Genomic DNA, 12,804 nt, shown 5'->3' with positions numbered 1-12,804 from the left:
GTATCTCCAAGCATTGGTTTTACACCATTAGCAACAACCAATTGTAGGACTGTTGGGTCAAAGAGTATATATTCATTTTAATTTTAATAATTTGCTAGTTTGCTTTTTTTAAATGTCATGGTAAGTCACATTTCTATCAGTAAATGATAAATAGTTATCACTTCTTTTAACTGTTTGCCAGTCTGATAAGAACAAAGTGATACTAATTTTCTTTTTCCTGACTACTGACCAATGTGAAAATCTTTTTATGTGGATTGCCTTTGAAATATTACATGAATTATTCTCTACCCATTTTTCACCATGATGTATGTTTTCTTTTTGCCAGTTTTTAAGAGTTCTTTGTTTAATATAAATAACCTATAATTTTTTCTAAATTCATCATTTGCCTATTGACTTTTCTCATACTATCTTTTGCCACTTACAAATGTGTTTTTACATAGTTTAACATATTTATGTTCTACTGAAGCTTCTAGGATTCTAGTCCTTATTTATTTTTCTTATTTTATTGCTTTTTTAGCGAGAGGGAGGAAGGAAGAGAGAAAAGTTGATTTCTTGTTCCCCTTATGTATGCGTTCATTGGTTGAATCCTGTGTGTGCCCTGGCTGGGGTTTGAGCCCGCATCCTTGGTATCAGGATGATGCTCTAACCAACTGAACTACCCAGCCCAGGTCCTTAGTCATTAAAAAGGTCTAGGCGACCTTGCCCTTAATTTGTACATGTAGACCTAGTTGGGATTTTTTTTAAAGATTATTTTCTTTTTTTTAACATTTCAATATTTCTTTGTGTAGGCCCTGTGTCTTTATGGTTTGATTCATTCTGAGTAAATTATAATAATTATAATTTTTGTTACAAATGTGAATAGAATATTGCCTTCATTTTTATTCCTAGAATATATCATAAAGCTACTAATTTTCTTATAAGTCTTCTTGACAGAGAAGTAATATCTGACTAGATACAGGATTTTTGGCGTCTTTTTCTATCAGCCTCATAGGTAGTATTTCTTGGTGTTCTAGCTTCCAGTATTGCAGATGATAGGTCTGATGCCAGTTTGTTTGTTTCCTTTGCAGGAACTAGTAACTAGCTCGTTTCACTTGGAGCCTGTAACAGTTTTTCTTTTCCTGCTAGTCTGTGTTTGTCTCATCGGTCCAGACTGGACCTGGTGGTATTTTTGATATGCAGTTCAGGACTTTTACCTTTCCTCACTTCTTTTTTCCTTCTGGAGCTTTTGTAATTTTTATATTAGGTTCTCCGGGATCTAGTCTAAAATTTCTTATCTTTTCTCTCATTATTTACTTTTCTAAATTATTTTTTTCCAGAGCTTTGAAATAGTTCTTCCACCTGCTCTTTTAGGCCACTAACTTGTATCTAATAGTAATTACCCTCTCTTCAATTCATCTGGTAACTTCATTAGTCAAAAAGTCAATTTAAATATTTTAGCTTCCTAAAAATAAAAATGTTTTACACCTCTTTTGGGTGAAGCAGCAGCATGTTGTGTTGTTTTGCCTCAGTTGGTGTTATGACAAGGTGTTCCACCTTAGGGGCGGGGGAGAAAAAAATAAAACGTTTTAATACATTCAGAAGTACAGTGGGGAGTGTAACGGACCCCATCGCCTAGTTCCCACAGTGGAAACATCCAACGCTCCTGTCACCGAGCCTCAGTGACAGTCAACTTGTGGCCACCCTCCTTTCATCTACACCTCTGCTTGCCCACCCTCGCCCCAGATTATTCTGAGGCATCGTATAACTGTATCCTGAAATAATTCAGTTAAATAATTCAGTAATACCTCTTAAAAAGAGTTCTTTAAAAAACAAAACGAGGAGTACAAGGTTTCCTTTTGCTGTGATGAAAATATCTTGGAACTACGTAGAGGTGGTGGTTACATAACATTATGAATGTATTAAACACCCCTGGATTGTTCACTTTAAAAGTTTTTTGTGACTTTAACCTCAATTTGAGAATTAATTTATGTTCTTAAAAAAGAAAAATCCTGAGGGAGAAGACCCCACGTAACCACAATGCTGTTTTTATACCTAAACAAAAGTTACCAGTTTGTTTGTTTGTTTACATATTAATCAGAAGCCCTCCTTTGTGCCAGACTTGAACCTCCTTAAGCCATAAGCCAGAAGCGGCTGTTGTCTTTCTGCCCTGCCCTCCTCTTCCCTTGCGGGGTGCGAATTCTGTTCGTTCAGTCCGGCCTTCTCTCTGACTGCTGGATCCCCTTTTCTAGACTCAGTGGGGTTCAGATCTGGTTGCTGAGATGTCCTGAGTAGTAGAAGCAAAGCAGCCTCAGCTCAAGGCCTGAGGCGGAAAGCAGGCCGCTGCCAGTTCCCTGCCTGTTCTGCATCTGGCAATCTTCCAGCCTCAGGGCAGAGGATTCATTCCACCGTTTTGTCTCCTTGGCCTTCAGATGCAGGGAGATGAGGCCAGGTTAGATGTGCTGGTGGGCCTTAGCTCCCTCCCCTCAGGAGTCCACAGACTCTGCAGCCATACCCTTCCCCCGCTCCATCATGGCCGTGTCCTGCTCCCGCCTCCGCTTGAACCTAAGGAGAGATGGTGACCACAGGGCGGGAGCGTAGATAGGAATGCCAGGTAAGCGCCGTGGAGTATTAAGTCCAAAGGAGGAGGGAATAGATCCCTCTGGGACTGCAGTAGTTAAGGAAGGCCGGGCCTCTAATTAATTTTTGACAAGGTTGCCAAGACCCTTCAGTGGGTAAAGAATAATCTCATCAACAAATGGTGCTGGGGGGCAACTGGATACCCACATGCAAAAGGATGAAGTAGACCCCTTCCTTAGACTATATACAAAACTGACTCAAAATCAGTCAACCTGAATGTAGGAACTAAAACCAAGAAATTCTGAGAAGAAATATAGGGGTAAATCTTCGTGACCTTGGATTTGGCAATGGATTCTTAGATAACATCAACAGGAGAAGCAACAAAAAAATAGATAAATTGGACTTCATCAAAATTAAAAAATTTTGTTCATCAAAGGGCATTATCAAGAAAGTGAAATATAACCTACAAAATAGGAGGAAATATTTGCAAGTCATGTTGATAAAAGTCTAGTATCTAGCATATATAATAAACTCTTGCAGCTCAACAACAAAAAGACAAGCAAAATTAAAAAATGGTCAGAGGACTTGAAATAGGCCTTTCTCGAAAGAAGATATACAAATGGCTAATAAGCACATGAAAAAGATGCTCAAAATCATTAGTCAGTAGGGAAATGGAAAACAAAGCCACAGCGAGATGCCTCTCCGTACCTACTAGGACGGCAATAATCACAAAAGTGGAAAACAGCGAGTGTTAGTGGCTGTGTGGAGAAATATGAACCCTGGTGCATTGCTGGTGGGAATATAAAATAGCGCAGCCTCTGTGGGAAACAACTTGGCAGTTCTTAAAAAGTTAAACAGAATTGCCATGCACCCTGGCAATTCTACTCCTAGGAATATACTCAAAAGAATTGAAAACAGGTATTGAAACAAAACTATATACATACTTTCATAGCAGCACCATTCACAATAGCCAAAAGGTGGAAACCACCCGAAATTCCATCAGCAAATGAATGGATAAGTAAAATGTTGGTATATACATATATGTGTAATGGAATATTATTCAGTCAAACAAAGGAATAGAATACTGCTGCATGCCGCAACATGGATGAACCTAAAATATGGTAAGTGAAAGAAGCCAGATACAAAAGGTCACATATTATGTGATTGCATTTATATAAAATATCCAGAATGGCACCTCCCTCCCAGGAGCACGCCGCACCTTGCCCGCCCCGAGCCTTAACTTTACCACCCTCTCCTGCGCCCCAAGGGGCCCCCGTCTGTGGCCTCTGTAACTTGTTTCCTAAGCCCACTTCTTCTACGGATCACTTCCACCTCTGTAATTTTTAAAATAAGGTTTCCCTTATAGTTTGAAAATAAGATATCCAAAATAGGGAAGTTTTTAGAGACAGAAAGTAGATGGGTTGTTGCCACGGAGAGGTGAGTGCATAATTGCTTAGCGGGTAACAGTGTTTCCCTATGGGATGATGAGAATGTTTTGAAAATAGATAGAAGTAGTGGTTAAATGCCACTGAATTGTTCACTTTAAAATTGTTACTTTTAAGAAAGAAAAATAAAAGAAAGATTGGGCCTCATTTGGTACATGAATGAAATTGTTGGGTGGGCTGGGCATTAATGGAGAGCATTTAAGGTGGGAAGAAAGTGCAAGTAAAGATAAAAGCCAGGTAGAGTTTGAGTTGGGAACTGGTCGGGAGAGAGATTAGGGCAGATCGTGAGGTCCCCGGCTGATAACTGAGCCAGAGGAGACAGGGAGTAAGCATCCTGTTATCCTGAGGCAGTTGGGCTGTGGAGAGTCGGGCTTCTGACGAGACTGTTGAAATGTCAACACGTGCACGAAGAGTGGAACCCAGTAAGCCCTGGAGTTTGGGGGCTGGCGCGGAGGCCATCAATATTGAACACATCCAGGTGTGCGTTGTGATGGCCTGGGCTAAAGAGGAAGCAGGAGGAATAATAGCTACGCTGGGTGCTTAGGATGTGCCAAGCGCTGTCCTGTGTGCTCAAATTCATTTAGCCCTCATGGAAACTGTATGAAGTACGAGCTCTTCTTTTTCCTCCAGTGTACGGATGAGGAAATAGGCTCAGAGTGGCTGAGAAACTTGCCCAAGGTTGCACAGTTACCAACTAGGTCTGAAGCCAGGCAGGTGACCCCAGAACCCCACTGCATTTTTAATTATGACGCAGAGATGAATGTAAGAGACTTCTCTGAAGCCATGTACTACCTTGCAGGTTGAGGGTGAGGAGGGAACTAGAGCCAGAGAAGAGACACTTTCTGCCTGGGTAACCAGGGCCCGGCGCAGGTCTTCTGAGGGGTTCCAGGTTAGGGGTATCTGGCGACCAGTGGGCCTGTGGCCAGGACTCTGGCTGGAGACAGGACCCTAGAGGAGGCCAGCAAAGGGGCCTTCCGAACGGGAGAGCCGGGGAAGTCGAGTGTCTAATCCTGGTCCGTCCCCCTCTCTCCTGCTCACCTTGTGTCCTGCCAGCACCCCCCGGCCACATCCAGAGGCAGCCTGAGTTGTCACGGCAAATAATGGTGGGTCCTTGTCACTGTGGCCACGGTGGTTGCTGTCCCCAAGAATGGCTCTGGAGGTCGTTGTGAGAAGGAGCCTGATCCCAGATTTGTCACCTTCATGCTAATTTCTAACATTTGAGATGAAACCATCAATGATGTTTCTTTTCTGAGGTTCTAGGGGAAGGGGCACGGGGAGGGGAAGGTAATTTTTGGTTGCCTTGCTTCATTGAGAGTAAAATCCCCCCCCGAAGGACTGTGATGGAAAGCTCTCCTCTACCGAAACTCTCAGTCTTGGGGGAAATTAAGGCAATAAAGTCAAAACATTTAAAAAGCCTCAATTATTAATGCAGCTTCTTAACATCTTACTAGTCCCCCTTTTCCCTCCAGCCTGCTGAATACAGTACAGGGACCTTAGCCTTGTCCTTAAAACAGGAAGCCCAGAGCCTCCTGGCAAGTATCGCCCTTCGGCCTGCCTCGCCGGCCTCGGTGTGACGCGTCCCCTCCGGCCTGGCTCCTGGCAGACCATTCCCCAAGCATGTGCCCTGCACTTGCCTGCTCCCAGGCTTGTCCTACCTGCTGCCTCTCCCTGAAATGCTCCTCTGTGTCCCACATGGTCAGGAGCTGCCTGGCCTTCAGGATTCGGCTCAGGCGATTTCACGTGTGCTATGCCTCGCTTCCTCCTCACCAGCACCCTTTGAGGTAGACACTGACTTGCCCGTCTTACAGATGGACAAACGAGAGAGAGAGAGAAAGAGAGAAAGAGAGAGTGAGTGTGTTACACCCACTTCACAGATACGTAGAGCACACAGAAGCGCAGAGAGAGGTAAGAACTTGCCTGCAATGACAGAACTAGTAAATGAAGGAGCAGATTCCAAAGCCCGTACGCTCAGCTGTCTGATACTAGCCGAGTTCCAAGTGGCGTCTAACCGAGACATCTCGTTAAGCTATACTGTAAACTCTGGAGAGGAAGAAACACAAGGAAGCTCTGCTAACCCTTTTCCTCTCTTTCCTCTTTGGGTCCAGGTGGAAGTGAAGCCATATGTGCTGGATGATCAGATGTGTGATGAGTGCCAGGGCACACGCTGTGGTGGGAAGTTTGCCCCGTTCTTCTGTGCCAACGTCACCTGTCTGCAGTATTACTGCGAATACTGCTGGGCGAGCATACATTCCCGCGCCGGGCGGGAGTTCCACAAACCGCTGGTGAAGGAGGGAGGAGACCGCCCTCGTCACGTCCCGTTCCGCTGGAGCTGAGCCCAGGGCAGACCCAGCCACAAGTACTGGAGTAGATGACAAGGAGGGAAAAGAGAGGGCACTGCCTCAGGGCTTACAGTGTTCTGGAAATCTGTGCATTCGTTCTCGATTTTTAAAGAAGAAATGGGTCTTTTTATTATTATTATTATTTACAGTCATATTACTGAACTCAATGTCCAGTATAATGCAAAATTGCAGAGTGTAGAACGGTACTGATTTGCACTTTGATTCACACCTTTGTCTGCTTGGCACCTTCATTTCTTACACCTGATCTGTCACTCGTGACAGTTCGTAGACTGCCATTCTCACCCGCGGCCATCAGGTTGATGTCTGTGATTTTTTTGTTTGTTGTTGTGTTGTTGTTGTTCTGATTGTTTTTGAACTGGAGCATGCACTTATTTTCAGAAATTTAGAGAGTTGCCCCTAGGAGAAGACTTACCAAAGGTAATACTCGTGAGTAGGTGGCAGATGTAGCAAAAACTTCACAACAATTCAGCAATCATTAGTTGGGGTCATTTAGAGTAAGGATAACCCTTAATGAAAATAAGCCTTTAGTTGCTCTCTATTTTGACATGTAAGGATACCTCATAAGCTGAATCCTTATTTTTCCTTCATGTTTGATTTTTATTTTGCTGAGGATTTTGGTTAGATTTTTTTAGTGTTATGTAAATTTATGCTGCAATAGCTTTTGCTGCTATTAAAATGGTATTATTAATACCATAATACTCTATTCAGGCTAAGGTATCAATGAAAAAAAAAACCCAACAACACACTTTGGTGATTTAGGGATAGAATCAGCTGCCGAAAGGAGATCGGAATAGACTGCAGAAAGCTTCAATGGAAGGTCACTATTTCTGATTGCATGTTTACTTAATCAGGTTGCTGCATGCAATAAATTTTATATCCAATGTCTAGTATAAAACCTTCCCACAATGCACAAATTAAGAATCTATATAAGCTATAAAATACTGATTTTTTTAAAGATTTTTTTTTTATTCAAAGAATTGGTAATTGACCGGAGGAAGGCATGCCTCAATAAACGGAATGCTTCTGAAATTAGGAAGAGCCCATAACAGAATGACCTATATTACAACCAATATAAAACCTAGGTGTAGGATATTCTTAAAGCAAATTTGTGGATGGTAGATGAAGTACTTTGCGGTGCTCTGTTATATATTGTGCAATTTATTTTATATAGTAAAGTGATTATGTCTAACTGTGATCAAACTTAAGTGTTTAAAGCCTCTGTGTCAGACATTAATGAACTTGACAGTTCATAACTGGTATACTATTAACTAACACATGAGCTCTTAGTTACAATCTCCTAGTGCTTGCACCATTTTACATAGCTTCAGACCTTGTCCAGAAAACCAAAGAGCTCATCTTAGCTTACAAACACTAGGAATATATACAGTATATAGAGATAAGTTGTCAGGTTGACAAACTAGGCACATTCTAAGAAAGTTGCGTGATGGTGATGCTAAAGAAATGTCTGTACAAAATAAGATGGCCTGGGCAGGGTTGGTTGTCTGGGTAAGAAATTAACTACTTAATTCCCCGGATTTATCCTGTAAAGCTTGAATAGAATTAAGACCTGCTAATACTACCGTGGACATTTTTTTAGCATTCACTCTTGGGCTGCAGATAGTAATATATAAACACACACAATGATTGTGAGACTATGTACATTTTTTTTTTAATCTTCTTCCTATGTTTTGGAATTCTGGGGACAATCTGACTGGATATGACACTGCAGAGTAGATTTAAATCGCTGTGTTTCATGTGCTGTGATGTCCTTGTACTGTCTTAAGTTAATATTGCTTGTTTTTGTTCTGTTTTGTTTTGTTTCTCCAGTGTTTAGTTGCAATTATCAGCTCTCAAATTATAGTTTGTTTCAAAAAGGAAAAACAAAATAGTTTTTTACTGGATTAAAAATGCTTATTAGAATTCTCCCCTTTTGAGGTTACCTCTGGGCTTTTTGGTAATAATTGCTTTTTTCCAGCCCAGCTGTGGTTTTCTGTTTGTTTGTTTTTTTCTGTGTTTGTGGTTTTTTTCACCTGTACAAGAAATTTTGTTATGCACTACTACTTTTTGTATTCTAGACAGTTTTCAAAAGCTGGCTGAAGACTTTTTTGTTTGTTTGTTTTTAAGGAAAAAGGCATGCTTTCTGACTGACATGATCTTTTGCAATACCTCAATTTTGAAATATAGGAGAGAAAATGATATTTTCTAAGTAAGTTTATTCAGAAAAATATATATTAATTTAATTCTGCAAGAAAAATGATTTAACAGATGGGTAACTTTATTTTTTTCATGCTTATTTGTGTTTTTTGAAAATGAAGAAGTTAGAGCTTTATAACTATAATATTAAAGATCATATCTAACCTACAGAAATCTACCTAATTATGTGAAAGAAGCAAAACTTTTTGAAGAAGCACCCCTCTTTCATGTACTAAAATAACACTGAGATTTTTAAAAAGCTGAAAGATTGTACAGCATAAAGCTTAACCTGAAAGCGAAAAAACATTGTCATGAAGAATAGGTTACAAAAAATAAACTCCATTTGGTGCTGAAAGTTGTGAATAGATGGTGGAAACTACTTTCCCTTAATTTGTATATTTATAATCAAGCGTTGATTGTGCACGACTGACCAGGATTGTGAAAGAGTTCTTCTGTTTGTATTTTTTTAAAGAGAACTTTTTTAGTTTATTAAATTATAACATGTTCCCTTTTGTTTTGTAAATAAATGTGCCCCCAAGTTGTTAATGTTATATTAAAAGAGAGGGTCCTTCAAAAAAATTATTTTTTAAAACACAGAGGTGTTCTGACCTGCAACTTGACTGGGAAGCCCCTGGGTATCACAGGTCCTGTTGTGGCCTTTCCTTGATGTGACACTTGAACTAGTCGATTTTTTGAAGGCTATAACCTAACCTCGACTATTTGTTGTTATGTGCAATACTGTTTGTACTGTTTGTATAAAAAATAGAAAAAAAAAGAAAAGAAAAAAGGCATAAATCTTTATTGCAGATTTATTTTCATTGCAAACTTTAGACATTGTGATTCACTGAAATCATTTTTCTACTGTCAAATATGTACCTTTTCTTCATGCTGGTATTTTTTCAATAGTAATGTAGCCTTTGTACTGAGACAAATTTTCATTGTTATTTTTAGAAAGATTTTTTGCTAAGAAAAAAATTAAACATATTTACATATTTTTCATTTTATTTCGTATTTTCTTTAAGGAGTGCTTTCTCAATCATTAATAGAGTTGTTTCTGGGAGGGACTTTCATATCTGGTCAATGTCATAATATTATTTTGTATTTTTACTTGGAATAAATTAATTTTATGATGCTAATTCTTTAAAAGTTTATTTTTTTCATTTTCAGTTATTTTTGAAGCTAAAACCTTTGTAATATTGTTACTAAAGTGTCTAGTTTTTTGAAATGCAAAGCTTTATGTATTAACTTGCTGATGTGGTTTACAATAGTGTGACAACAATGAAAATGGTTGGGTATGTAAAGTGATTGGAAAATGTAATGAATAATTGGGTAATAAAATGACAGAATGAGCAGAACATGTGAGATTTTGACAAGCCTTTTCCTTTGTTACAGTGGCTTAGTGTGAGATTAGGGATGTCACAGTACAGTTCTCTGGGGATGTCACAGTGGATTTATACAACACCAGGTGCAGCCCAATCTGTGGCTCTGATCATGAAGTCACCCCTAGTGAAATACCACCAGGTTGAGAACCTGGCCAGGTCAACAGAATGACTCATTGCTTTTCCCTCTAACTCTTCATTATGTCGTGTGTGTGTGTGTGTGTGTGTGTGTGTGTGTGTGTGTGGTGTGAATTGCCACCAACAGCTGTCCATGTGTGAGACAGTGCCTTTCGCCCAGGCCACACCTTTTCCATTCATTCACAGTGGTGACGTCTGTCAGTGAAAGGAGGTTGCTGCAAGGACACCACCTTGTGTGTAGTTAGACTTGGATGGCGGTGTCCCCCCTGAGTTACCCCTGTCCAGCTCGGGCGGTGTGCCCAGGGGGCACTCCCGGCCGTCACCACTGTACGTGGGCAGTCTCAGACTCCGTCTTCCTTCACCTCCCACCTGCTCCCTGTTCTGGTGCCCCTTGTTTGTCCCTAATTGTCCCTTCTTGTGGCAACACATCTGGCAACACTCTGAGCATGACCTGCCTGCCCTCCTGCTCCTTTTCCAACACCCACCTCACCTTGAAGCTGTGCCGTTAAGGCAGCGTGTCATTGTAATGGCACCTAAAAGGAAAACGAACAAACCGTACGACTGCAAAACTGGTGTTGCGTAAACAGAACATCCAATGACTTGCTCTAGACAGATGGTGTGTTTCTGCGAGTCCTTGGTAGCCCCTCCAGGTCTGCTGCCATGGAGACGAGGTTATCAATAACTTGGAGAAATGTGTGTCCAGAGTTGGCTTTTGGGTATGCTCTATGTATTCAGTTTTGTAAATAATATATAGATTAGATCAAGTCGTGATGTAAAATTTTAACTCAAATTGGGTATCACTGGTTGGAATTTTACATTAACTACAAATAAGTGATTAGGAACAGAAGAAATGAAATTGGAAAATTCTTGCTTAGTGGTATAAAGATTATGCTTAGATTTCTGCTTATATCTTGTGTTTTATAGCTTGTTAGTGAGGCATGGGCTAATGCAGAATGTATTGCATTTATGCAATTTAGCAAATAACTGCTAGTTTTAATTTTATCTATTGTATTAGCAACAAAATGGTATTTAACTGGGTAAAGCTCCTACCTAAATATTTGAGTATTGTGACATCTCTACTTGCAAGGTTTGAGTGAAAGATTAGTCACAGATTAGTGAAAAAAAGTATCTTTTTGTTAAATCTGGCTTATTTGTATGGATTGTTGCTTTTTCACCAGTTTGTATGGTATGTCAGCTAACATTTTCTGTTTTCTTTTTTAATAATAACCAAACTTCTCTATCTCAGCTGCAATAGTGTTCCATTTTACCACAGAGTATTTTATAATTAATGCTGTTGACTTTATACCCCAAAATGAGTCAAGAAGTGGATATGTGATTTGGGGATGTTTAAATTTGTATGACGATGAAGTTAATCGCAACAAATAGAAAAACTTGGGTGCTAATACAGGATAACTTCTGCTCTTTTTTTTCTTTTCTGGATATAGTTCTGTTGGGGTATAAAGTATTAGGTATTTGTATTTTTGCTGTCAAAATAATGGACATAACTTTTAGAGTGTTCACAGCTAAGATCTCTGTATTTGTTTTTCAACTAACAACTAATTTTAAATGTATTGTATCTTTTATTACCTGTCCTCAGATTGTTTTTGCTATGGTAACCCTTACTCAGCTTCTGCCTTCGGGGCTTGGACTAATATTGCTTGTACGGAACTGCAGTACTGTGACTAAACATGGAGCTCAATGCAGCTATTGCTTACAACTGCTTAAACTTTGTAGTTTGGACTTCATTTTTTTTCTGTAATAACAACTTATTAAATCTAGTTGTATGAAGTACTGACGCTTGTCTTCCTTTGCATCTGCTAAGGAATAGCGTGGCGTAGACGGATTGCCCCCGGGAACAGGGGCACTTTCCATTGGCGTGATTGGCTTTTGGAGGGAGCGGGACAAATTCCTAGACAGCAGATTAAGCACCGCAGCATTCACCTGTTCTCTGTCACAGACAGCACTAAAAAAAAAAAAAAATTTGAAACACGAAGGCATGTGCTTGTTTGGCACAATGGGAACTTGCATTCAGTGCAAGGCTTTAGTGGTGCAAGTTGTTTTTTAATGCCAGACACTTGCTACATGGAACCAATATTCAATTTCAAAACCGAGAAAGTCATGAAAACGTAAGTATGCCCCTTCGGTTGTATTTTTCACACGAGGCTGTTTCCGATCATTCAGAAATTGCGTCTTTTTAAAACCCCACGTCGCCTTTGACCGCGCGCGAAGCTCTCGCCGCGGGCACGCACTCTAGTCCCGTCAGAAAATGGATCCCAGGTGGCCGCAGGCGAGCGTCCCTTGGGAGCTTCTAGAGCAGCAGGAGGTGCGGCGCCCAGCCCGGAGGTTGCTCTCCTTGGTTTGGGGTGGGGTGTGGCGCAGGTGTTTTGTAAAAGTTCCGAGGCTTTCGGCCCAAGACCGAGGCGCGCGTGGGCGCCGCGGGTCCGCGCGGGACCTCCCGCCTCTGCGGGTCACCTGGGCGCCCGCGGAGGACGGGACTTGCGCCCGCGCAGCGTTCGGGCCCGGGGAGAGCCCAGCTGCCCGGAGGGCGGCGGCCCGAGCGGGAGCCCAGGCCCTGCGCCAGCCGCCACTCTGCCGACAAGGGAAGGCACAGGAGTAAGCCGCGGGGTCCACGGGCTCCGTCCCGCCCCAGCTCGGGCGCGGACGAGGGTGCCGGCGTCCTACACGCTCCTTCGTCACAGCCTCCCTCACGGGCTTCTCCCACCCCCAGTCTTC

The 12,804-nt window shown here is 41.4% G+C and overlaps 1 protein-coding gene across 7 annotated transcripts in view; it reads left to right on the top strand.

Annotated features, from left to right (window-relative positions):
- The window catches only part of CPEB3 (cytoplasmic polyadenylation element binding protein 3), a 172,268-nt gene extending 160,510 nt beyond the window's left edge, over positions 1-11,758 (top strand). For all 7 annotated transcript variants that reach the window (XM_054572852.1, XM_054572854.1, XM_054572857.1 and 4 more), the window contains one exon: positions 6,107-11,758. In XM_054572852.1, coding sequence (XP_054428827.1) covers positions 6,107-6,334 — 228 coding nt within the window. In that variant the 3' untranslated portion in view covers positions 6,335-11,758. The remainder of the gene's footprint in view (positions 1-6,106) is intronic.
- The last annotated feature ends 1,046 nt before the right edge of the window (positions 11,759-12,804 follow it).

This window comes from Pteronotus mesoamericanus, unplaced genomic scaffold, assembly GCF_021234165.1.
Source record: "Pteronotus mesoamericanus isolate MK-2021 breed Mesoamerican mustached bat unplaced genomic scaffold, CSHL_Meso_final contig_24, whole genome shotgun sequence".
Taxonomy (NCBI): Eukaryota; Metazoa; Chordata; class Mammalia; order Chiroptera; family Mormoopidae; genus Pteronotus; species Pteronotus mesoamericanus.
Note: the sequence above shows the minus strand (reverse complement) of the source record. Positions and strands in the feature narration are given on the sequence as shown.